At 38.3% G+C, this 26,655-nt stretch overlaps 1 protein-coding gene across 2 annotated transcripts in view; it reads right to left on the minus strand.

The window, feature by feature from the left end:
* Window positions 1–26,655, minus strand: part of thsd7ba (thrombospondin, type I, domain containing 7Ba) — a 159,626-nt gene that overhangs the window by 66,359 nt on the left and 66,612 nt on the right. For both annotated transcript variants that reach the window (XM_019268917.2, XM_019268915.2), the window contains exons 4-8: window positions 18,716–19,583; window positions 16,789–17,037; window positions 15,717–15,886; window positions 11,045–11,203; window positions 4,480–4,680 (exon numbers count right to left, since the gene is read on the minus strand). In XM_019268917.2, the coding sequence (XP_019124462.2) occupies window positions 4,480–4,680; window positions 11,045–11,203; window positions 15,717–15,886; window positions 16,789–17,037; window positions 18,716–19,583 (1,647 nt within the window). The remainder of the gene's footprint in view (window positions 1–4,479; window positions 4,681–11,044; window positions 11,204–15,716; window positions 15,887–16,788; window positions 17,038–18,715; window positions 19,584–26,655) is intronic.

Raw genomic sequence — 26,655 nt, forward strand, 5'->3', positions numbered from 1 at the left:
CTCAGCTCAGACACACCCCAAACTTGATTGTTTTCCATAATTGTCATGAACTGATGTGCAATACAGTGATTGCTAGCCGTATATAAAATATACTGCAGCCTCTTATTGGTAAAACCTGAAGTGGACTGGTAAATAGCAGACAAGACAAGTGAGGAGAAGGATCAACATAAGTGAACTACAAGTGTGCCTAAATGTGTCAGAGAGTACCAAAGTTTTTTTTGGGGGGGGGGTTTTCCCAGGCATAGATCCCTCTGGGTCACCTGGATGAGCCCCAAAATGTCATTGAACACTGGGCCATTCATCTATTTCATCCACACCAGAGTAGTTTTGTGAATTACCTTGTGTATGTTCTAATAACAAAACAATAAAAGCTGGCATTTGTGTGATAGAGAATGTTTTCTGATTGCTTTAGCAGCCATAGATCATAATTGAAATCTGTGAACTTTGCAGGTAAAATGCTGCCTCTGATTTTCTACAGGCATAGATATTCTTCTGGCAACTTCATGAGTTTTCAGGCTTGAAATATAGAGTAGCATCGTGTTGAGAAATTGGAAAGCAAATGCTTTCTCAATCAGAGAGTAAAGTGGATAAAACACTTTATATCTCTCAGGGCTCTGTGGACTTCATTGAAGTTTGCAATCCTAAATGATACATGCCAGTTCAAACACCTACTTCCCTTTTCCCATTTCAGTGTAAATATACTGTATGTTAACATCAACAACAATTATTTTCTTTGTAATATCTCATTTCCAATGCAGCTACACCCTGGGGGTATTAAATCCATGCTCCAAGTGACTCAATAAATTGACAACAAAAGGAACCATTTGAAAAATGTCAGCAATTCTCATGTTCAGAACTTAAATAGCATGTGCCTAATCGATAGTGAACAAGCTTGTCAGCTCAGAAAGCCTCGCCATACCTGACCTTTCCACAGGAATCAGCTAACAGCAATCAATAGAAGTTGGGTATACTTGTATGCAGTGTAAGGGATAACCTACAGAGATGTATCTATTTAAGGATAACAAATCCAAACAATTATTACACCAACAACATTGTCAGGATTCACTGTATAGAACTAATACATTATGATTTTCTGGTGAGGATAGATAACTCAACATACAGTAACTGTTGTGGGCCCAATTTTACCACATTCTAAAAAGAATAAGCTTGATTTGTATAGCAATTTGAGATTAAGATCCAACGCTGCAGAGGCTGCATGACTGTACTTATGATTGGGTCGCGGTTTAAAGCAGTGAATTTTAATTTTAGGTGACTGCGAGAGGATGCCTTTGCTCAAAAATGAGGACAGCATGAAACTAGACGGGTACTGGTACTGGCACTGAGTTACTTAGTGGGTTCCTTCCAATTAAAAATGTCTTTCCTCAAACAATCAGAGAGGATAAGCCAAGATGAGCTGGATTGTAGACAATCTGTTTTATTTTGTCTCATAAAACCCTCACTTCTTATACATAACAGCTCTGAACTCCATCTCAAACATCTTTGATGAACCCATAGGGTTCAAATCAATCACTGCTACTGAAAGATTTTTACACCACATGACCACGTATAATATTATTGCAAACAGTGCTTTCATCTTTTACAGGTATGTCACACCTACCTCTCCTTTCTCTCCCTCCTCTCTGCTTGTCCCACCCTGTCAAACATTTTCTGCACTTTCGGAAAAAGTGAAAATGATGGAAACCAAGCCAACAGTGGCTGTATATGCAGGTATTATACTCTCCACAGTCAATCTAAACATTCATGCCACAGCAGCTCCAGAGCCCCGTGGATCTTTCCACAGAGCTGTAAAACACTGTACACTGTAAATCTTATCTTAGATGAGTGGTGGTATATATATAACAGTTGATTTAAAATATATAATGCATTATGTATTGAGTATTTAAAACTTTTACAATAAACTGCAAAATAGTGTCAACTTTTTGTTGAACTGAAATCATCGAACTGTTCTATTTCTAATATATTGTGCGTAAAATGTCCTTGATGATCTGAAGCAAATGATCCATTAACCTGAGAATCATAATTATTAATGTATTTAACATTTGTAAATAAAAACAAGGAGCAAATATTGTCTGTAGAATATATTAACAACTTTTCTATTCAGTTATGATTAGAAAAATATTGATTTTTTTTTCTTTTTTGAAAACAAGCCCTTTCACAAGTGAACCAAACTTTACAGCCTATTCCAAATTAAATACTAAACATAGACAAAGGCACAGGCAGTGTCTATCATCTCTACTTGTGTAACAGCTGAGAGGGAGGGCTTGAATATGACGAGTCTGAATGTGCAGACAGACTGGCAATTAGTGGCTACTTTCTCCAAGGTCTATTAAATTTATGTCAAGCATAACACAAAAGTAACTAAAAGCATTCTCCGTCTGGAGAAAGTGGGGTCACTGAAATGTTTGTACAGAAAAATAATATGATGATGTTATTCTGTCTTTCGATTTCTTACCTATCCATCTGTCCACAAGTCAGTTAATTAAATATTGAAACACAGTTTTGGAACAATACTTGGTGTGGTTTCTAATGAGCATGTAGATGCTGCATTTTTTCAATAACATCAGCTGACGCTGTTTGTGACATATCTTTGACACAAGGATATATTATGTGAACTATTCAGAACAAAAATCCAAATTAAAATTAGAAAATGCTTCATGTCTCAAGCAGCAAGTTTTAAAAGTGAAAAACAAAAATGAAAATAACTGCATTTGCTTTGTGTAGATATGATGAAGATTTTTCAGCGGACTCATGCATGTGAAAAGAGAATATGTAATGACAGTCTGATACTATACCGATTTCCAATTTTCCACTCAAATTAATTTCAATAATTTAAATGTGAAAATAGTTCTCTAGCCACATCTTGAACTGATTTTCAAACAGTATTAGCTGTGACTCATATCATCAAGCTTAGTGGTGATTGTGGTCCTTACCTTTATCGCATGTCAGCCTACAGTGTCATTGTGTGACAAGAGAGAGCTCTCTACAGGAAATTGCATCACCTAACAACTTGGCCCTGTTGTGAAAATAACATGCTTGAATTATAAGTCCGATGAGCCAATTATAGAAGGAACAGTGAACAACTTGTCAACATTCACTAACAATAAATCCGCTGCAGATAATTTCATAAGCCTTTTTCCACAAACCCACCAAAGCTCACATTCTTAGTTGTCCTGTCAAAACTCATTAGACCCTCTCGCTGGCTAATGCATTTGGACCCTCCACTGCCTTCCTGATAACCATACACATGATCCATTGTGACAGAATAATAAAACACAGGCAAAAAAAGGGTGCAATTAGGTTTATAATCTATGGAGATGAGCAATTAATTCCTGGTAGGAAGCTCTGATTCTGACTTTTAATCAGGCCAATGTTTTCTGTGCACATAAACTCAGTGATGGACCCTCATGCATAATGCATGCTTCGTTAACACTGATGTTCCTATCACCCAACGTGATGATACGACTGAGCACAATGGATCACATTATACTTGATAGTTCATGCATCACAATGCTACTGATAGCATTTCATGTCTGGACCACAGCACTGATGGCTCTAAGGCCTTGATGATTTTTACAGTTACTTGTAGATCTCGGCTAATTATAATCATGAATGAGCATTGTAGTCAGTGGATAGCACCTTTTTAAAGTTATAAAACCCATATTATTACTGAACAGTGTTAAAAATAAATGTAGCTGTCATCTGAATCAGAAAAGACAGATCAATAAACATGTTTCTCTGTAGCATGATAATTTGATTACTATGGCTAAGATAGAAAATCTAATGGTTATTTCATTTGTGACACTTGTAACAAGGTTTTCTGTCAAATATATATCTTCAGATACTTAAATTTGAGATTTCACCTTAAGCTAGGACAGGTACCAACCCCACCATGACCCTGATGAGGATACACGGATAAGTGGTTCGACATAATGGATGGATCTTATAATACACTGCTACAGTTATTTGTTCAGTAGAGTATTATTGCACTCACCAATAGGTGCCAGTGTGGCTGTCTGTGGCATGAGCAGCAAGCCAGATAGAAGAAAAGTCTGTTGTGGTGAAAGGATGCTGAAGCGCTGATAGCTTAAAATTAAACTGTTTTTCTGCAACACTGAACCGTGTAACACACACATAGTTGGGATAGTTGGATATTTTAGGAAATATCCGTATTTACTGTCTTACCAAGTAGATGAGGAAATGGATCTGAGAAAATATAAATCTAAAGCCATGAACGATCTCAGCTTAGCTTAGTTTATCATAACAAGTGGAAACAGTAGGAGGGTGGTAGCCTGACTCTGTCCAAAAGTAACAAAACGGATGATGTCAATCTTCTCATATAACTCGTATAGCAGTAAAGCAAGTATTTTCTAAAATGTCCGAAAAACAGGCAAAATCGAACTTGAGAAAAACTCCATGGTGTGAATGGGGGTTTTTAATTTTGCAAATCGAGGATATTACCTTCAGCGCTGACACAGGTCACATTCTGGACTGCAGTTCCAGGACCACAGGGGCTTTCACTAGGAATGCATCTTTCTTCCTGTTGGACCTTCCACAGGTAGCAGACAGGATCCTCACAAGGGACCGACTCCACCAGATGAGGGCAGGTCTCCAGAGGACTGCTGGACTCCCACAACAACTCTCTCCTCCTCTGCCTGAAACCTGACAGAGAAGATGAAGGACACAGAGAAGGGCTGTCAGAGAAGCAGTTGGTATTCCGGTAAAAGAAAAATAAGGCAATAGTAAACAACTCTCAGCCTAAAGTTTAATACGTATTAAGATATGGACTTCACTGAGTATTTTCTCTGTGATTAATTATTTAGGTCTTTAATCAACTACACTTTTGTCAGCAGCAGCACCTCCCAACAAAAAGCTACTATGTCTTGCTGATAACCATTAAATGTGAGTAATGAAAACAGAAGCCTTAAAGAAGGAGGTGGTGTAGTCTGTATTTGTTTTACCTTTGTTTGCCAGTAGTAGGTCACCTCAGCCTCTTTACGACAAAACAGTTTTTGTTAGAAAATAATTCTCAATGGTACTATAACTTGGAAATAAAATTACATTTGAGGTAGGTATGCTCTGAGCTGAATTAAGTGTTTTTTGTTATTCATCTGTTAAGTTGCTTTTTTTTTTGCACTGGATGAGATATCTTATAATAGAAGGACAAGTGGTAAATCTATCTGTTAGCCTCACTTTCAGCAGCAGGAGCTGTCACAGTATGATCTATTAAGTAGCTTGGTGCTGAGTGAGACCCAGAATTCATTTTCATTCTCTCCACATGGAAAGTATTAAGTATACGATTGTAAATTAGGGTAATTTCCATGTGATTTGGCCTTGCATTTATGTTGTTGAATCTGTATGAAACATCTGCTACAGTTTTAATTTACCTAAAGAGAACATTTTGGGATTCGTTTTCACGTTAAAATAACCAGATTTGACCTAGTTGTCAACTTGTGCTCTTCTCATCCCTTTCCCCAGCTTGTACGGGGATTCAAACTGATGACTGTTACCTAGCTCTTTATCCACCAGGCTCCTGCAATCACCCAATTTCCTGCAAACTTGATTAAACAGTACAGTCCGTTGTGTGAAAAGTATTGAGCATGTAACACTGGCATAACCACTGTTTTTTTTTTTAAATGCTACACATTCTCACCTTCTCTCCAATCTCACTTTTGTTTATCCAACTGTCTTCCCATGTTTAATATAAAAAAACAAACGCAAAAATAACATAATTACAATACACCTTTAATAACCCCTGATACAGTGATAAAATAAAATAAATAAATGTCCACTTGGATTCTATTTCCTGAGTGAAAAGAGAGACAAGGGGAGGTGAGGAAGATAATGAGCCATAAGGTATGGCAAAGCAGAGGATGTTTTAAAAAAGTGTGAAAGTCTGAGTGATTGGGTCAAGTTACAGTAGTTGGCAAGACTTTCACAACGACACCTGTCTCTCCAATTACGGAGTCTCACTGTCTTTTCGCTGCTGCTGCTGCTGCTGCTGTTATTGTTACTAAATTGGGGGCTCCTAGCTGAGGTGTACTGGCTTCACACCGGCACCTATTGAACGTATCTGGAGTGGGAGAAGTGAAATTTCCATCATAACAGCTCATTTCACCTCAAATTCAAGTCTTGGATTCTTATGAATAGCCAGGGCACACTAATGCTCTAAATTTAGACCAACGGTGTGTGGTGTTAAAGGTGTTCACAAAACTGATTCCTTATATGATTTGCTAAAACAATGTGGGGATGTGAAAGTCATGAATATTTTTAAAAATAAGTTGAATCCCTTTAAAAAAATGTAAATGTTGAAATTCAGTAAAATACAATTGCAATTTTGATTGGTGCTCCAAATGATCACACTTTTGCTTGACACAATATTTTAATTTTGTGAGACTTATTATTAGATTATTCATTACTGTTAGCCATCATTACCAATTAAAATTAACAAACACAATTTCTCAAGGTGTAACACTGCAGCATGGATGTGAATTATATATAGAAAGAAGGCTACAGCAGTAGATAAGAATAGGACATACTCTACTCTTCCGATTTTCTCTGTGCAATTTAAATGTAATACGACAAAAATCAAGACCCAGGTCTGAGCACTTAATCTTATCTGATGTTCAAGTGTGAACCTGAAAAAAGTCCTTACATTTAAATAGGGCTCTGGCTTTGTGCTGAAGGAGGGAATGCAGTGATTGCAAAGATCGGAGCCATAGCAATAAGCAATAAAGTTCTACAGTTTGAAGTAATAAGGGAAACATAAAAATCTGGTCTCCCATGTGACAGTGGAGTATAATTGTGTAGCTTCCTTTCTCAACCTACCTACCTAAGATTTGCAGATGCTCATTTTGTGCACGCCTGGAATGCAACACAGTGAATGAACGTCTTCACTGATGCAGGAATACTTTGAAGAGGAGACACTTTTTAGAACCGTAATGCATCGATGTGCGTGGAAATATTAGTTGGAAACGGTTTGATTTTGTTGGCTCAACATAAACATGGGTAAAATAAAAAGGTCTAGAGAGGCTGTAGGTGAAAATGTGTTAACATTTTGAATCACTGGACTTGTTGTGGTCCTGAATAGAGCTCATGTAAAGCAACCTTATATACAATTTGCGTTGTATATATTTTCTATTGTGGCTAAAATACTACAGTATTGAGGGCCTTTTTGTTAATATAGACAAAGAGAAAGTGTTAACACCTAAAGATAGATCAGACCACAGATTTACCAAATCACCCTTGTTGTACCAATTGTAACTTTCCGTTAGTCTACTCAAACACAAGCGTTAGTATAAGTAATGAGGTTGTGAAGCACCTTTTACAGTCCACAGTCACAGTCTTGGATGATAAGCCCTGTTCTCTGACTAAAATAGAAGCAGTGTCTTTCTGTCTGTATGTATATGTCTGGGATTCGATTTTCTCAGCAACCGCTCATCCAGTCACCTTCACACTTTGCAGCATTGCTGAGGACCTAAGGAAGAGTCCACAGTCGATATTGAGCTCTTGAGATCTATTCGTGACATTTTTATTTCTTTCACCAAGGAGGTTATGTTTTGGGTCCAGTTTTTTTGTCTGTCTGTCTGTCTGTCTGTCTGTCTGTCTGTCTGTCTGTCTGTCTGTCTGTCTGTCTGTCTGTCTGTCAGCAATTACAGAAGGCATGGTATCACAGGGTGGATATACAATATTTTTTCCCTTTTGTTAACAATGATAGGTCGATTGTAACCCAAGTATCTCTAACAAGATGAACTGAATTATCGATTATGATTATTGTACTTAAAATGAATGGTGTGCCATGACTAAACAATTACAAATACTTGTAACAACTATGGCAAGGTAGCAGTTCTCAATAAAGCCGCCAATAGCCCATTTTGATTGGACACATTAAAATAAGCACTGCACTGGTTAATAGAAAATAACAATAGCAGTGAGATCTGAAAGGTGATCTGACATGATATGAACAATAAATGGCCAAATCTTTAAATATGCAATTAGGGAACTGTCCAATAACATGGTCAATGTTTTGTAACACACATCATTAGCATTAAGCCAATTACCTGATGAAATACCCAATTGGCTCATGTTTTGATTCATGTCCCCCCTCTCTATTGACTCTTGCTCTAACATTGATTCCGAAGCTGGATTTTTCATAAAACATTTATTTCTTTATAAAAAAAACATTCTTACTGAGTAGACACCTAATCTACAGTCTCTATTGACTGAGCTCTTCCAATCGGAAGTGATGGCAAAGAAAAATGTTCCTGTAGATGAAAAATGGATCAAAATGCTTTTTTTTTTCTTGGCTCCTGCTCTTCCTCCAGTAAATGTCCACGGCACTTGAGCTGCAGCAGCTTTTCTTTTGGAGCCATCCTCATTTTACCACTGCTCTGACACTTGGCAGAAAGGTCCCATATTCTTTCCCTTCACAGGCAGACCTGTTGAACTGCAGGATGCCCAGTCTACAAATTACATTCCCCAACCATCCACTGGTGTGAGGCACCAGTACAAGAGTCTGATCTGCAGTGCTGTCCGAGTGTGCTCTCCAGCAGCAAAGAGACTATGGATCGATTGCAGTATTGCCCAGAGCACTTACTGCTACTCACATCCAAACCACAAAAAAAAAAAAAAAAACAATTTGGCGTGGGCATGCCCCCGTGGATATTAATAATTGAAAGATTTCTTGGTCATACCAGGTTTATTTCAGGGAAACAAGGGCCATCCAGTGATGTTCCACACACTGTTATTCAGAAACGCCGCTCCCTTCAGCTCTGTGACTTCTCATAAAGGCATTACTAAAATTCTATCAAGTAACCTCCTGTGTTCAATTCATTTTCCTGCATAGCTGCAAAATGTGATAGGCCAAGATAACATGAAAAAAAAAATGTGAAAAGCACGTAAAGCTATTGCAAGGCAATTTAAATTTGTAATCTCCAGGAAAGCAATGCTGGGGCGGTATCTTGGCTGGTTGGCATTTCCACCTGAACACTGAGATCCTGCAGGCCTTTCAGTTAGAGACGGATCACAGTTTATTCTGATGTTGTGAAACATAAAGGCTAAGTGCACATTCAGTAGGAGCAAGAATTTCTCTGCAGCTCAAGGACCACCAGCAAACAGCTCGGATCATAACAATACCTACTACTCAATAACTGTTCACTGCATCGCAGCTCGCTGCAAGTGATTTTCTATTGGTTTCATACTCTATCTGCTGTGGGCTGTGGATCTTTATGAATACTATCAAAAGACAGTATGCCATAAGAGAGCTCTGTGGAAAAAACAGCATGCGCTGTGCTTTCCACCCCTTGAAATATATTAATGACACTGTCTGTGAGAGGAGCCGGCTCATCCCGTAGATATCCAGCTACGGGATGGAGTTGGAGAGTGTGGGCACTGACCTGAACAATTCACACTTCAGTCGCTCCCCAGGGGGCTTTCATGCACATTTACTCACGGCAGGGGCGAGGTCATGCTGCCCTTTTAGCGCAGCACTAACACACTAACAGTCCTGCCAGAGCCCTCACACTGGCTCTGAAACGCACACACACTGCACTACATACACAATGCGTAGTGTCTCTGGAGCAGTCAGATATGACACGCGTTCACCTGTGAAAGAAGACAAGAACATTCAGACAGCACGAGCACGCTCGATACCAGAGCACACCTACTCGCATACACACACACACACGCACTATACATTAGCATACGCACATAGACAGGAAGCATCTTGTCTCCTTTCACCCTCCTGGGGACTGAGAGCTGAACTACAGGTGTGCTTGCTTTCTGTCTTTCATCTGCTGTGGTTTAAACATACATGTACTGCCTTTCCCCAAGAGCACGTACGCTCTCAGCCGCTTATCAGCAAACATTTTACGATTCAAACATGTACTGCCTCTCTCTCCTGCTTCGATAGCATCTCTCTCTTTCAGTTTCAGTTGCCAAAGCATGACACAGTCTATTGTTTAGACATTCAAAACATGGTGCAGTGCCAAATCGAAAAGCATTAAACAAGGTTAATGTAAAGTCCCTCGTTGACCATATTGAAGGTACTCAGCTCTTGAACAATTGCAGCGGAACAGCTGATTGTAAATGTTTTACATGGGTATCTGCAATAAAACTCAGCAGTTAATTGTTTTCTGAGTGAGTGCTTGTGATTTCCTCACTGCTCCATCTGTGCAATTATCAGTTTCAATTTGAAATCCTATCAGCTTGTTTGCTTGCTATCTGTAGCATCTTTTGGATGGGTCGGATGTGTCCGTCCCTCTCTCTGTCCCACTCTCCATCTGTCAAACATGATTCTGAGATCAGGCAGTATTCTGCTTTAAAAGACTGTTGCGAGTATTTTAAAAGAATATTCTGGTCTACTTTTAGCAGGATTGTTAGATGTCACTGCAGCTCTCATGCTGTTCCAATTTGCACATGGACTAGCTGGCGATAATTAGTACTACAAGTGGTCATTATATTAACATCTTTTTGCTTTGCTAATTTTAGACCTTGTGCAGAAGACGAGTCTTTGAGAGACAAGAGGTGGCTAACTAGGTTGCATTAACACACAGACACCATGTCTCGTTTCACACAATGAAATGTGAAATTCTTCTTTTTAACATTCTTTCACCTTCCTCCACAACTACAGATTGCACAAATCTTTTTTTCAGCTGCTGGATGATACATGGCACTTAAAATTGAAGCCAATAAAACAGCTTTAGTTGAGTTAAGAATATGGATTTTGCTCCAAAAACTACAAACAGGTCTTTGGAAGTTGTTATAAAAATTAGGTTTATACTGTGTTTCAGATGTCTTGAATAATATGATGTGTACGTGAGTTTCTACTCCTCACAAGTTCTGTTTTCACTTCTCTAATATGACTTTGCTGTTAAAGTGAAAAGTGAATGTAGGTGTTTGCATTTGAAGACAAATGTAAGAACCTCTTTTCACAACTTGGTTCATGTCACTTTAACAAACCATTAGTGATATGGCATTTGGGGAGACCATGGCTTGTTCAGTCTCTTTACTCTTTACTCCATCATACCTCTCTTTCCCTGTGGTTCTTTGCAGTTGTCATGTAGGCAGGCACCCCAGGATGACCACTGGGAGAGCAAGCAGTGGTGCTGGCAAGGGATGGAGCAGTTCTGGATAGCCGAGGGGGGCTCTTCACCAGCGCACAGCCTTACATTCACAGGCCTGGACACTGAACAAACAAAAGGAACACAGGCATGGATATACTGGGCTTAAGTCAAGATCAGACACACACACAGGTAGTGGTGGAGTGTGTGATTTCTGTCAAGTAATATATTTGGAATTGGAATCAAAGCAGAAATATGTGCTAGATGTTGTGAGCAGAGTGAAGAAGATGAAGGCGCATCACTGCCTCTGATTGGGAAGACGATGCTGTGTGTATTGTTGAAGGTTACAGGTCTGAATGTTGAATACTGTGCTTAGAGGCAGGGTAAAAAAAGTTAAAAAAAAATAAAGGAGAAAATAGAAAGTACAGAAAGAGAAATGCTCTTTTCATCTCATGTATGGCTCCGAGGAATATTAACTAGAGGACAGTGGCCAGCTATGGGAGTAAACAGAAGCTGAACAGGGAGATATTAAGGTAATACACAGTATAACCAATTTACTGCTAAGCATGGCTGGTATCATTTATACATCACAGAAAGCTCAGCCACCTGTAATGGGCTCTGACATTAGTCTCTCACACAGAATGAGCAGGTATTTTGCCTGTCCATAGCACAGGGATTTATTCAATCTAATGTTTCATTTTGATGCACCTCCGCACATCATTGAGTGGCAAATTTCCATTTAAATGAGAGCCCAAAGAGAAATTCACTAAATGTCCATTGTGCATTTTGTCTTCTTACCAAAAGTAATTTACATGGTGTTTGATCTCCTTTGTAAAATGAGATGCTTGCTTGAACACATTCATAAAGTACAGATTTTATGCTTTGTTCCCTAAACTGTGGTTTTGTGTGTTTGTCAATTGCATTGCAGTAGATATTCAACAGGAGCAAATTGTTTTCCGCATTACCGGACCAAGTAGTTCTCCATATTGGAGGCATACAGCAACATTTGTTTACATTAGCTAAAGCTGTGCACGTCACAAACATTGTAGTTGACATATTGATCTTTGTCCCTCACATTCATTGATTCAAAAAGCTTCCCTCATTGACATTCTGTATTTAGCTAATATATCCATGTACAAATACACCTCTGGTGAGGGATATCCCATAGTAAGCGCCAAAACACTTCAGCTATAAAATGAAGCCACACAGGACTCATCAAGTAGGTGCTATGAAAAAAATATGTATAAGACAAAGTTAATATGTTGTTATTACATAAATGATTATTTTTATTAGGCTGGAAAGAGTGTGATTTGCCAAAGAGGACCATATAGTTGAAAGCCATTAAAAATACCCACTGTGCTTAATTAAAAAGATAAATGAAATACTTGGTATGCATGTGAGACCTTTGCCTTGTAGTGATTGATTTTATAATCCTGAAACTTTCATTTTGTTTAATTGAAATTTTGAAGAGTATTACTTTTTAGCACAGCCTTTTGGAGTTCATCCACACAGTAACACTTGGTTGCCTGGGTGATTATGACACTGGACACATTTTGCATGCTTCTTCCTCTTTATTCATAATATTGTATATACAAAAGTAATTTAATTTGGCATCATTTAAAAACTGCTTAACCTGTGTCATTCGGGGCTGTTTACACTAATGATGAATGAGCTAATGATACTAAATCATTGACACATACATCTATGATGTTTCTCACCAGTTTTTAGGTTTTCCCTTTTATTTTAGTTCGAATTACTGTTCTTTCCAAAGAAACTACAAAAGAAGTGATGCTGTTTTATTATTCTGGCAGCAGAAAGAGCAGTTTGTTTTTGAAAAAAAAAGAAGGGAAAAACAGAGTAGCATGCAGAATGATAAGAGCCACCTCTGCTGCAACAATGAAATCTTGGGAAACGTAATCTTAAACATTGCAGGAATTGCAAATTGAAAGGGGGTTAGGTCAAGTTTATCTGGTGTCTTTCTTTCTTCTTTGTTTAGATTATTTGCATTACATTAAAAGGCCGAGTACATAGCAGTAGAAATATAGAAGCAAATGTTTTCCTTAATGCGTTACTGACAGAAGCAAACAAACACACTAAAGGCTGTTGATTCTAAAAAGTAGGCGTGTGGACTGTATAAATCTAACATTTCGTCACATTGAGACTGTGTTATTATAAAAGTAACAGATTTTAATTCATGATAGTATGTCTGTATGTTTTGAAATCAATACCAGTATCAAACAATTATTTGTTTAATATTTAAAGTCTAGGGGTGGACATTTTTTTATTAAATCAAAAAACTAATTAAAAAAAAAAGATTGCAAATCTGACCAGACGTTCAATACTCACTCATTTAAGTCTTATAGCCTGTCCTTAGAGTAAATAATTACTACATGTAAATGTAAATACTGAGTGATTAGTTACCATGAGATGTGATTCTCTTTATTTTCAATTAACTACAGTAACTTTCTTCTTTTCTGAATTCTCTACACTGACTGACTTCATTATCTTAGGCCACCTCTCTGCATTTTATTACTGCTTCTTAAATCTGCATGATACTTACATAAGCATAATTCACAGAGGGGATGGGTGAGCAGATTCTGTTCAATGTCCAAAGTAAACTAATTCATCCCCTTTAATACTATAGCTGATGTGCCATATTTGATTTAATGTAAAAAACATACTGCCCTGTTAGTCTACATCAGCTGTATTTCTCAACCTCATAAAACTTTTTTACTTGTTTTGTGAAAATGCCCATTTACTCCTGAAATTCAGGCCAACCAAAATTACACAAACGCTTACTTACTGTGTCCACCCCCACATTAAGGTGATTTAGTTGGTTATATATTCCCGCACTAGCATTAATGGAAGAAGGAGGTAAGGCTGAAAACACTAAAGAAATTAAACCTTTTAAATTGTGGCTGTAACTGTTTCTGTCTTTGTGTGCATGAGACTATTCATGTGTAACAACAGTGTTTAGAAATGACCAGCTAACGTATCTTGTGGCATTTTTGGTGACATTTTCACCAACTAGGATTTTTTTTTTTTTTCAACCAGGAATTTTATGAAATTTTTTGCCATGCTATAATGCTACTGATGAAGCCTAAGGTAGCTGTTGGTCCCTGTTTTTCCTGATGTGGTGATGTTTTTTCTGCATAAGGAGCAAATAGATAGAATACTATCTATATTTCCCTGTTGTCTAAGGAAATTAGAGTTCTGATATAAAATAATAATAACAATAATAATAATAATAATAATAATAATAATAGTAACTTTTACATTAAAGGGAAAAAATATCCATTTTATTATTCTTAGGATAAGGATGTAGTGTGTGTCAAGTGTCTGTCCATCATCATTGATCCATCATGTTTTTTTGATATATCCCTTTACAACCTGTGCAGGACAAATCTATTCACAGTGCTTGTTATTGACATATGCACAAATCCATAAATCCGCTGTGTGAAGTGGTGAAACCGCTGTGCTCATCTAAGTTAATTTGGTCTTCACTGTCATGCTCAATTATTTTCTGGCGTGAACATTCCTGCGTCACAAGGTCACTGACATGGCTATACGAGGTGCCTCTGCTGGTTTCCCTGGCACGTGCCCCACCAGATTTTTGACATCTGTTTTTTTTATTTGTATTTTAAATGCTTACTATTATTTTTTGAATTGACCTGGTTAATTGTGATTATAGTCCTTATAAAGGTGCAAAAACATGCATTACGCTGACGCTATTATTATTTTAATAACATTAATAGTATTTAATATGTCTTTGAATAATACATGTCAAACACAAAGTGGTGGTTGCACAAACTGTGAGAGCATCTCCATGCCTACCTTCTATTTTGGTTCATGCATGTGCAATGTGCAAGAATTGGCATGTGTGATGATTATTAAATGCTCTCTCAGCCAGTCACATCAGAAGCGTCAGAGTGCTAATCACTGTTAAATGTGATGACGACAGCTCAAGGAAAAGCTAGTGTAAAAGCTAGTGAGAGTGATAGATGCGATTGAATAAGCGTCATTTTCAATAATTATACCAGCACAAACAAGTATTTACCCTAATGCAAAGTGTGGAAACTTCGATATCTGATTAGGTAAAGACATAATGTATACATTTAGTCTTGACGTGTATGTGTAAGTGTATGTAAATTGCAGAAAATTGCCATCATTATTTTCTTTTTTCCCCTCCTACTCTGGTGTAAGTGAGCATTTCTTCATTAAAAAAACTGCTTGGATTCTAATGTTTGCAGTCCTCGAAATGACTGTATAGCTGAAATAATAATAATAATAATAAACCTTCGGAGGTAAACTGAGCTATTTCACATGCAAAGCAGTGGGTCCATGCTGTTCAAAGCTTATCTATACTGTAGCTCAGGCAAGCACAGTCTGAATAAAACGATAATCCTTATACTTGCACTTTGAACACCGTGAGCAACACAGTGTGGTTATGATTATGTTTTCTCTGCATAACCAACATAATGCTCTGCTGCTAACTTTCACTGCAATATGTTATGCTCACAGTTTATATCAATACACACTACGGTGTTTACTCTGAATTTATTCATCGTGTATCTCTTGAGCCACCAAAGTGCTTCCAGCGTGCACTGGGTCAACAGTGATGAAGGTGGATTTTCTTACCCTCTTTCCTGTGATGTGGTGCTGCATCATCAGGGACTTGAACACAGTAGGTCTTCCTGTTCTGGATCCCCCCTCCACACAGAATACTTATGTTAGCCAGCCGCCTCTCCTGCTGGCTCAGTAAGGGCAAGATGTGACATTCTCTCCAGTCAGTAGTCCTCCACACATACCTGCACAGAGCGCACACAAGACATATTTGCGAACAAGCAAACAGCAATTAAAATAAGTCACGGCTGGAATCACTGATAGGTCTTCGGAAGTATACAGGAGCATCATGTCTGTGTAAAAACAATCGGAAGATAAATATATTGGACAAAAGATAAGTATCCGAATACACAGCAGTCACACAAAACAAAAGACAAATTAAGGAGTGCAGTCTCTGGCAAGAGCCTCTCTCACAATATGTCAGGAGGAGAGAGGCATGATTATTTTGATTTCAAAACTTCTAAACAATTGTTTGGTTTCATCTATGAAAAATGCAGTGGTGCATAAAGCAATTTTATTGGAAAGAGTTTACCAGAACAACAGCCTGTAGTAATCTATCAAATGCTTAATTTCCGTAATGAGTTTTCCCTAATCATGTAAATCCTTTGCTCTCAGGCACTCCATGAAGATTTAGCAAATAAAACAAAATCTACCAGCAGGGAAAATAATTCTCCATTGATTACTTTGTTTATTGCATGTAATATTAGGCAAAAACCTATCTTGACAAACACTTCTAAAACAATGAGATTCTGCATTGCACTACATTGTTTGTCATCCATGTCATGTCCATTGGGTCAGGACCTCCCAACAGTACACGATGTTATTGTCACAAGATAATTGAGGTAATTTAAAATAAAAAATATGCACAAAGTAATTCAGTAGTGAAATCATGAATATTGGCAGCCTCTAGGCTTTCTCTCATGATCATTCAGGTAAAAAAGCTCAGAGAGGCAAAGTTAAAATTCATTATTTAGTTTTGGAGTTTGACATTTTCTGCATAAATATTTGGATCAGGAGATTACACATGAACAGAGCTTTTGTTTTTGAGGGATGTAAGCACAAAATTAGATGATTACTATTACTCTACCTGGGGCAATTTGGAAGTAAATCTCCTATAATGTTGCAAGCTTCTTTTTCCTCAAGGGCAGAACATCGTTTTCCTCCCCCAACTGGGATCTGTGTCATGATCCGTGACCGGAGGCGGTAACCAGGAGACAGGTCAGTGGACCGGCAGGTCTTCGAGCATGGACTCCATGTTGACCAATCAGATGTCTGACAGTCTTTGGGCATCACACATGCCTGAAAGGTCAGGGGGGAGTTGCCCTTGGTACAGAGACTGCAGATTGAGGAGGGGGGAAAAAAGTTAGGGAATAAAATACAATTGTGACAACGTTATCTCAAAACATAACAGCTTTGTAACCTGATCAGAGAGAACACAGTTGCTGTAAGTATATAGAGAGTGTGAGAGAACAAAACAGATGAGTGACAGATGTTACGTGTGGTTGGAATTTAAATAGATTGGTGGACAGATTTTAAGTAAACATGATATCACATGTAAGAAATACCATCTGCTATGATCTTGCTCTTGATCTAATAAACAGCTTTCACTTCTACACGACAATATAATATATCAAAGTTATTATACATCATAATAACACAGGTCTCTGAAGTCAGCCTTTACAGAAATGGTATAAAGAGCAGATATACTCACTTAAAAAACACGGAACAAATGCATTAGTCATGTAATTACAGCTCCCATTGTTTAATTTGGACAATTTAATTAGTTAGGTTATTAAGATGTGAGTACAATGCTCATTTTAGAATTTTACTTTGTAATTAGGGTGTAATTAGAAAAGCGGAATGAGGCAGAACTCAGGTGGGAAATCCATATTCAAAAAGCTTCTTAGTAAGTACCATGCAAATCAGACAGTACTATAAATGGTCCCTTCACACTCAAGCCATAAAGCCAGGGAACCTTGTGTGCCTTGCTTGGCGATAATAACATGTGAGTGTCAAACGCATGGCAAGATACGCAATTTTTAAGCCCCTTCATCCAAACAACATGAGACCAACAATACTGCTGAGCCACTGCTTAGCTTTTATTTAGCTTTGTGTAATTGCAGTTCACTGCTCGTGACTATACAAAAGCAATGTCAAACAATAAAAAGTGCATCATTCCAACAGGATGTTATTAAAGTGGTTATCATAGCCTCTATGAGTGACATTAACAGTCAGCTAATAGTGTCACTTTATATCAAGTAGTGGCATTTAGTCAATATACATGCAGTACTTTTTTTTTTTTCTCTGCTGCAAAAAAAAAAAGCACATGATCCAATGTTCTTTCTCTATGTGTAGGTGTGTGTGTGTGAGTGTTAGTGCGCACGAGCATGTGCAGAAAAATCCATTCTTATCAAATCCAAATACCAGAGTTAGCTCACACAGCAGGGACAGGAGGGGAGCAGCACTTGACATTTACCACAATAGTTCCTCACCACCGTCCTAATATGCTGCAAAAACACCAGCTCTCACATAATCTACTTATAATTGAATAAATAACCACCATCAATAAAAACCATTTTGTTTTAGTGAATACACCTCCGCACGAAGCAAATGACCCACTGGGTTTGTGAGAGGGATGACCATTGATCATGTCCCTGTCATGTTACAAAATAATACAAGTGTGGAGGAACCATAAAAAACAATCAATTCCATTAGGACCATTTCACCTGACACCCACGTTCAGTTACAAAGCATTTTCTACAACTCACCTCATATGCTATTGTACACCAGTGGAAAAAGAGATTAAAGTAAGACAAATTCAGTTATCAGTACTGGGCTGTCTGGGCCAGACAGCCACAAACCAGCTCTTTCCACGCCGCCTTGCTTTCAAAATTTTGGACTTATCTTGAGCCTTAAGAAAAGCTTTATTTTTTAATGCATTCATTTCAGGTTCACTGTTTTTATTCTTGCTGTATGAATGCCACGGCACTTTACAGCACTTGTGATTGGCTTACCTCAGCATTGCATTCTTGCCATCACTCCGTGTGCAGCGGACTTGTCGTGTCTGGTATCCCATCTCCAGTTCCCATGACATGGGGTACTTGTTGCGCTCATGAGGATAGTGCTGGTGGTGGAGGTGGTGATTGTGGTGCTGGTGGTGAGAAGCCTGTGTGTGCAATGTGACTGTGTTGTTCTCGCTGGCACTGCTGCTAAAGTCCACTGTGGTCCTACCGCTTAACAGGGCATCCTTGTGATGGGGTAGCCGACACTCACTCCATGCCCCTACTTTAAGGCTGTACTGGTATTCACCCTCCCCAGCAGGGCAGTCAACAGGGCTAGAACAAGTCCTGGTCTCTGTCAAGTTAGGGCAGTTTGCACCTCCGTACATTGGCGTGGCCAGGACATGTCGAGTCCGATGTTGCAGGGCAGTACCGCAAGATTTGCTGCAACTTGACCAGGAGGTGAAGTCTGAAACTACACAGTCCTGGGGACAAGGGATGAGACATGCCTGCTCCACAGGTGGTTTCTGGGAAAAGAACTCACATATCCTTGAGGTTACTGTGGTACGGTTTGAAGTACGTACACAGTGGACTTTGCGCCTCTGGATGCCATGTTGTGCTGTAATACACTCAGCTGTACTCAGCGTGAGCTTGTTGCCAAAGAAAGGAACAAGAACACAGCCCCCCCAGTCTGACACTTCCCACTCAAAGAGGTCCTGATGCCAGTTGCAGACCTTAAAGCAGTGCCGCTGACTTTCTGGCTTGTCCATGAGCTGGCAGTGCGTATGGTGGGTGGTCCAGCCCTCCATGTGCACACACCATATTGTCCTTGTCTGAACTCCACCAGAACCACAGTCCTCCCCGATACACTGACCCCACTGGCCTGCAACCAAGAAAAGACACACGGAGAGGGTATTTTCATTAAAACCAGATGCTTTAGGGGGAAAAAAATGATGATTTAAATTGCAGCTATCTGGCAGTTTGCAATCAAGCACAATTCAAGGCCATTCACTTAACCTCCATGATTGCTTTATTCATGAACTGAGGAAGAAAGGAAGAAAGGAACACAAAGTAATCAAACCACTAGCGGACATCAATATAAAAAAGTATAAGGTTAGTTTCATGGTCACAAAGGAGTAGGGATTTTGATCTGAAAACTGATCAATGTCTGAGGCTATGTAAGATATATCCAGCTTTCTAACCACAGCTGCTGTTCAGTCAGTCAGCATTGTTATCACTTTGCTGAACTGCAGATAATTTTGTGAATCCTGCACAAGAGAAATAACTATTTTTTAATTTCAATGATTAGTCAGTTTAATCTCAATCAGGCTCCCTCTTCAACAGTGAACGTATCTTATTATAAAGATTCAAACTTGAACATGGAAGATTTTTATAGCTGTTCTGAACAAATAACAAACTATTGATTTTCATTCAAAATAACCCTAACCAACCAAGGACATGTCTGGTATTTTGCTGTAGTCTGACTCTTTGTTTGCAGTACACTGAGGATTTAACTTAATGTGCATTAGTATTGCTGGCTGGAATACAATCAGGGCCTGTCTTGAAAGAAATTTCAGCAGTAAAAGAATTTCTGTCAGCAAAGAAACATTTGTTGAGTTATTCTTAGTGTAAGGAACAAAATTTCAACACCAGAGTAAAACACAATTTTCTTTTTATATGTTGATAGCTTTAGTAGCTGCTAACAACATTACAGTTCAAAAGGGCCAATTGGCAAACATTTTTAATTAGTGCTTAATTAGGGCACGGAAGTTCGAAAACAGGTTAAGTGGTCAGTTAAACTGAACTGTATCACATCTCTTCTTTGGTTCCATTTTATAACTCTGAAACATGTACAACATGTACACATTGGGGACAAAAATCATAAGAACATTATGATCCATCATACTGATAATTGAAGTTTCAAGCCATGCTTGGTTTCAAATAACTAAAACTAACTAAGTTAAAGAGTTAAAGGTCCAGTGTTAATATTTAGGGGGCGCTACAGGCAGAATGTCATGTGGCTTAGCTATAAACCTATAACTAACACTAGACAAGAACGTTTGCAGCCACGGTGGGTTTTCCTACAAGCTAAGAAGGGGAGAGTGAGGTGAAGGGTATTTAGTTGGTTGCAATCTGCAACGTCATTGCTAAATGCCACTAAATCCTGCACAACCCTGTTTTCCCTCCTCATAAAAATGCTCAGTCCAATAAATTTTACATGCAGTTAAGTTGTGAAAGAGAGTGGCAACTTCATTTTCAGGCATTCACTCTCTGAGTGATTCCTGCTGCGTGAAATAGAAGCGCACTTGGCAGTCACTGTCAGCAACAACAAAGTGCATGTGGCAAAAACACAGTCATTTTCCAACTCTGACAAACAGAGGTACTCTGTGGTCAGAGAGGGAAGAAAATCGCTGATATGTTGCTTCTTTTTTCCAATATGAAACCTTGCATTAACATCACATTGTTGCTAAAAATGTAATACTTACACGAATGCAGGCTGACCACAACCTCTAGGGAGGGAGCTGCAAACTTTTCACAGCCACTTTCAAGTGTACCGATGATGTGAAACTCAAAAACAGCTAGATTTTCTGTTATGGGCTAGCTTGAGATATTTCAGCCGATACTCCTCTTGACAAGAAAAGAAAGCCGACTGGTTTATTTATTCATGTGGGGCAAAAGCTGTGTTAAATATAATTGACGGATAGAAGAGGATGTCATAGTGCATTTGTTAGCACTGTTGCCTTGCAGCAAGAAGGTTCAAATAAACAGGCTGGCTGTGTGGAGTTTGGTGTGTATAAATAGCTATTAGACTGTTCCTACACATATTACACAATTCACTTCCTTCTGCTGTAAAAGATACAGCACAGACCGATGTTCAGTCTCTTTAAAACAGCTGTCATCAGGAACATACTGTAGCTGAACATATTTTGGTTAACAAGATGCTGATTTATTAATTGAGAATACATTTGGAAATTAAAACTTCACAGAGAGTTGGTTGTCATGTATGCAACCGCCTACTGCACTGTTTTCTTTTTAGTTGTTTCTTTTATTGAATGGATTTGTCTCACAGACAGCATGTTTTGTTTTAATCCACTTTCATGATTTTAATATACATTCTTAAATCTACAGTATGATTAGGTGATCCACGTTGTGTTAATGTCTGCAGGATCAGAATAAATAGATTTTTTTTAACTGCTAAATTAATTTGTGATACATATAAACTCAATCCAAAAGTGGATTTGTGCCCTGTTAATTTAGTTTTTGACCTTTTGTCCTAATTTTCAAAGAAACAGACAAATCAAAGAAAAATGAAATCAATCTGCTGATACGACGTGGTTATCTACATCGCGTCACGTTCACTTCTCATCCAGTTATTTTTCCACATGCTATGAAAAGGATAATTTGATTCATTTCTTCTAATTGGAATTAAATTGATGTAATAATGAGATCCTACTGCTTCCTAAATTGCTTTCCAATGACAACTCGCTGAAACTGTTTGCCTTTTCGTGCCAGAGAAACCTGTTGTTAACACTTTGTTCCCTGTCCAATCAACGGCATGACAACGCTGCCTTGGAGCTGTTGCTTTAGGGGGGGAATATTTCAAACTGCTGAATTGTTTCATAGTTCATCGAAGCACATCATTGAGTTTATTCATCTCGCCTTTGCAATGTTAATGAGGACTTACAGTGTAACTAACACAATTATATTAATATGATCTTTTTGTCAACTGAACACATCAGTGACAAAGCTCAAAGGCTAACAAATCATCATTAAATGTTATTACTATGATTCAAAAATATATTTTTTTTACAGTGGTAAAGAGATTTATTATTCATCCATTAGTTTAATTTCAGGAACTAGGACACGCAAAAAGGTGCAGTAACGAAAACATGATTTTTTTGTCTGACACAGTGTGAAACACATTGAGGCTATTCCAGGAGACGGATATGTTGCATTTGGTGCAGACTGATAAATACTGTCACAACAATTATTTCCCCCCTTTTATCTTCAGTCACACCACAGCTGAATGTGTACAAGTTCAGACATATTCACTCAGAAGACATAACAACTAACAACGTGTTCTTACACTGATACTATGCTGCATAGTTGTTACATTCCGCAGAGGTGCACTGCTATGGGCAGCACTGTCAATGACAGGAGTACTGAATGCAGCAGACTAATAACTAATGAGCTTTGTGTGGAGAGAGCTTCATTAAGTGGTCATATCATAGACACCTGAAGGCAAAACACGTTTGGTTCCATTCACTTTCATAAACAAGAGGCCATTGGTAAATGAATACTGGCTATTTAATATTTGATTTGAATAAGTAAAACAGGCCAAATAAATAAAAAAATAGAAACACATGCCCAAACTGAAGCAGGTATGTTCATGAACTTTTACCATTAAATGTAAACATCAGATTCTTGCTATTATATGTGTTATTGTACACACTGCATATTTCTATTTCATTATTTTGTACTTAAGCACGCAGGCTGCAGTACATTGTATTAAACTGAACTAATGTGAATTTTGCCTCATTTTGAACTGATAGTTTGTGCTCTGGCTTAACATGATGTGAACTGTCAGACTATTTGTTTACAACCTCAAAGACCCTTTGAACAAGAGAGACATGTTTCTGTCAGAGGAGAGGAGAGTGGGTTCACTCACAGCTATGAAAACATTTTAATTAGACACATTAGACGGAAGATGTCAGTCAAATATAATTTTGAAAAAGTATAGTCATGACCCCACTTTCAACATCCCTGCTCTGTAATGTGCTTAAAGAGATGTTCTCAATTAAAGCTGACGAGACCAAAAAAATAAATAAAAAAATCTGAAATGGGTTACGCCCTAAAATAAACATTAAAGCTCTCCACAAAAATAAGATATGAGTAGCAATTCGCATCTGAGCTTAAAGACCTTTAGTGTAAACCCTGAGGAGCCACATGCGCTTCTCTTGTGGTCACTGATGGCACTCTTTCCCCAATAACCACTCCTTTCATCAGCATGACCACCTTTGCTCAATGGTGGTGTTTTCACAGCGTGCCAGGATACGTGTGCGTGATTTATGGAGGTTTGATTGGGAGGGATTCTGCAGCCAGAGGAGCCAGCTAACACAAGCACTAGTTCATCTCCAAAGCTCTGAATAATCACTCTCACGATCTGTCAGCATCAGCATCTGTCAGCCCCTCAGGAGGAACCAGTCACCCACAGCTCCTTCATTTCTGTCACACTCACACACCTTGCTTGCACCTCCAGGGGGGGGCTCTGGTACCCCCTGGGGGTCCTAGCTATATTTACTATTCCATTTGCGTCCGATATTAGAAAAAAACAACAACAACAAAAAAGGACGTTGTAAGAGGCTAAGCATTGTTCACTACAATGCATGAAAAGACAGAAATTAAATGTAGCCAGTGTAGCATGACTGAATATGTATCCTCTTTTTCAACTCCTAAGTTGGACAAACGATAGCAAAGCTGCACAACAATAACAAGAAACACAACAAAAGCAATCTCCAGCGTGCTCCGAAACCAGACAGACAGACAAAGAAGCAAACTGCAAAGCAGTAAACTGTCGTTTAAACAGCAGCGAGCAGTGCTCCATCTCGAGAAAACTGTGATCACAACTGTTAAATCTTTTTGCCTCTCTGGAGCCTTTAATTACATTTGGTAAAAACATCATTGAGTCAGGTCAGTGAAGTCTTACAGGGTTTTCTTGGCACTGAACTTCCCAACCTTATGCCACCATTTTGGGATTGTTAATGTGCACACTGCACAACTTATACAAGGAAACAGCTGGATTTTACATGTCATGCCATGCAGTGTTTCACAAGAAACAGATGTCTTTATGAGCATTTACTGATCATATCGATCTGTTTCTATCTACTGAACTGTCCTCTGAACACTTTATTTAGTTGTGTAAAAACAATCAATTGACTTCTCTGTTAAACACTTAAACCTGAACAGAGGATCAGAACCACACTTTTAACTACAAGTTTATTGATGTGAGATTCATTGGTGATTTACTACAGTGACACACTGAGAGCACATAATACACTATCTTTTTGCTTTTTGTGCATTTTCCTCACAAACATCTGCTGACTTTACTCACCATCCATTTTCAACTTCTCTGCCTGAGTTAAGTTTGACTGTTTAGATACAGGCATCTTTTGTCACTACACTTTTTAATTAAATGATACCTATGCCACTGAGTCTCATTATGCACAGAGCCGTCCCCCATGCCACACTTCCATCAGTTGTAATTTATGAGCAGCGAGGTGCATCCTCAATTACAACATTCATATATGCAGAAATTCATCAGATTATCATCAGCCAGTCAATCCATCTCCAGAAGGCCTGAATCAGCTCATCTTAGCCAAGTGTTTATGTAGCAGGTTAGAAGAGAATTTGTGAGCAAAAGGAGTTTTAAAAAAAAACATTGCCAGAGGACAATTCACAAGCAAATTAAGTGACAAAAAAAAAAACACTCATCACCTACGGCTAAAACTAATGTGTTATAGTAAGAAGAATGAGCATCTACTATGAGAAGTTTGACCTCCCTGCTTGAATATAAATTATACATTTCCATAAATGCTCAATAAGTGAATGCATTATAGTATTTGTGTTTTGGCTTAACAATGAGATACTTATTACAGCTTGCATTATCCAGAGGCAAAGCTTCAAATGCAGCTTCAATAACCCACGCTAATGAATTACGTACCCTTGGGCTGCAATACTATACGCATGGCCCCAATGGGCTTTTGTTATAATTTAGCATTCAGTCCTACAGCACCAGTGCCAGACCTACTTGAATGCCTAATCACTAACTGAATGGCCAGCAGTATAAACAAGACAACACTAACACATGTTGTGCCCATTGAGTGATGTAATCCCCATTTGGGCCAATCAGTAACTCAGCCAAACAATGTCATTTTAAAATGTTGCAGTGAGACTCATTTCCTTCCATTAATGAAAATCGGATTAGTGGCGATATATAAACGGACACACAAAAAACTGATCCAGAGTCTGTGGCCAGATTTCACCAGTTGTAACGGTTCAAAGAGCCATCCTCATGTTCTGTAAAAACCATACAAGCTGCTCTGTTCTGACTGATCTCAAATCAATACTGCAGTAGATCATGAAGAGGATCATTTTAATACCAGCATGAAGACTTCTAAGTGAATAATCAATCATCATCAGTATTAGCATGATTCAGAGAGTTATCACAGCGTGGGTAAGGACAGTGTTTAAATTGCACAGCTAGAACACTGGAAGGTGAACTCACAAGTAATAACATAAGGTCATGAGGACACAATGCCTTTTCTGATATATTAAATCAATAAGTTAAATACATACATAAATGAATAAAATAAGTGATAATAGTTGTATGATAACAAACACAAGTACAACATCAATAGGAATAAGAAATATTGTTTGGCAAACTAACTACTAACTACTCTCTGTTTTCTGGGGATTTGTTCCCCCCTCAGCCACAGCAAAACAAACAACACAGCGCCGTGACAAGCTGCATGAATATACCAATGAAAAGTGTAATTCTGATCCATATTTATAAGCAACCATAAGAGCATAATTTAATATAAGCACACCACACGTTCATAATATAATGAATGCAAGGTAAACAAAGACACGACACAGATATATGGTCTTTCTGTGTCACATCACGAGTATTGTTGCTCAGTTGATTTGAGGTGATTTGTTGCTCAGGGGAAGTTTGAGGTTATTTTTGAGTGCTTGTTGTGTGCTTACAAAGACGCCAACATCAATTTCAGACAAGACTACAAAAATAAATCCTAAAAATAGGACTGCAGGATTTAATACAATCAAGTTATGTCCAACGACACTTTCTCTGTTTAGATATTTAAGCAAAACTGTGAGATTAATAGACGTTTTTACTCAGTTTTGGGGCTACAGTGCTATGTTAAAGCATACCCGCC

The sequence above is a fragment of the Larimichthys crocea genome, chromosome XVIII (assembly GCF_000972845.2).
Source record: "Larimichthys crocea isolate SSNF chromosome XVIII, L_crocea_2.0, whole genome shotgun sequence".
NCBI lineage: Eukaryota > Metazoa > Chordata > Actinopteri > Sciaenidae > Larimichthys > Larimichthys crocea.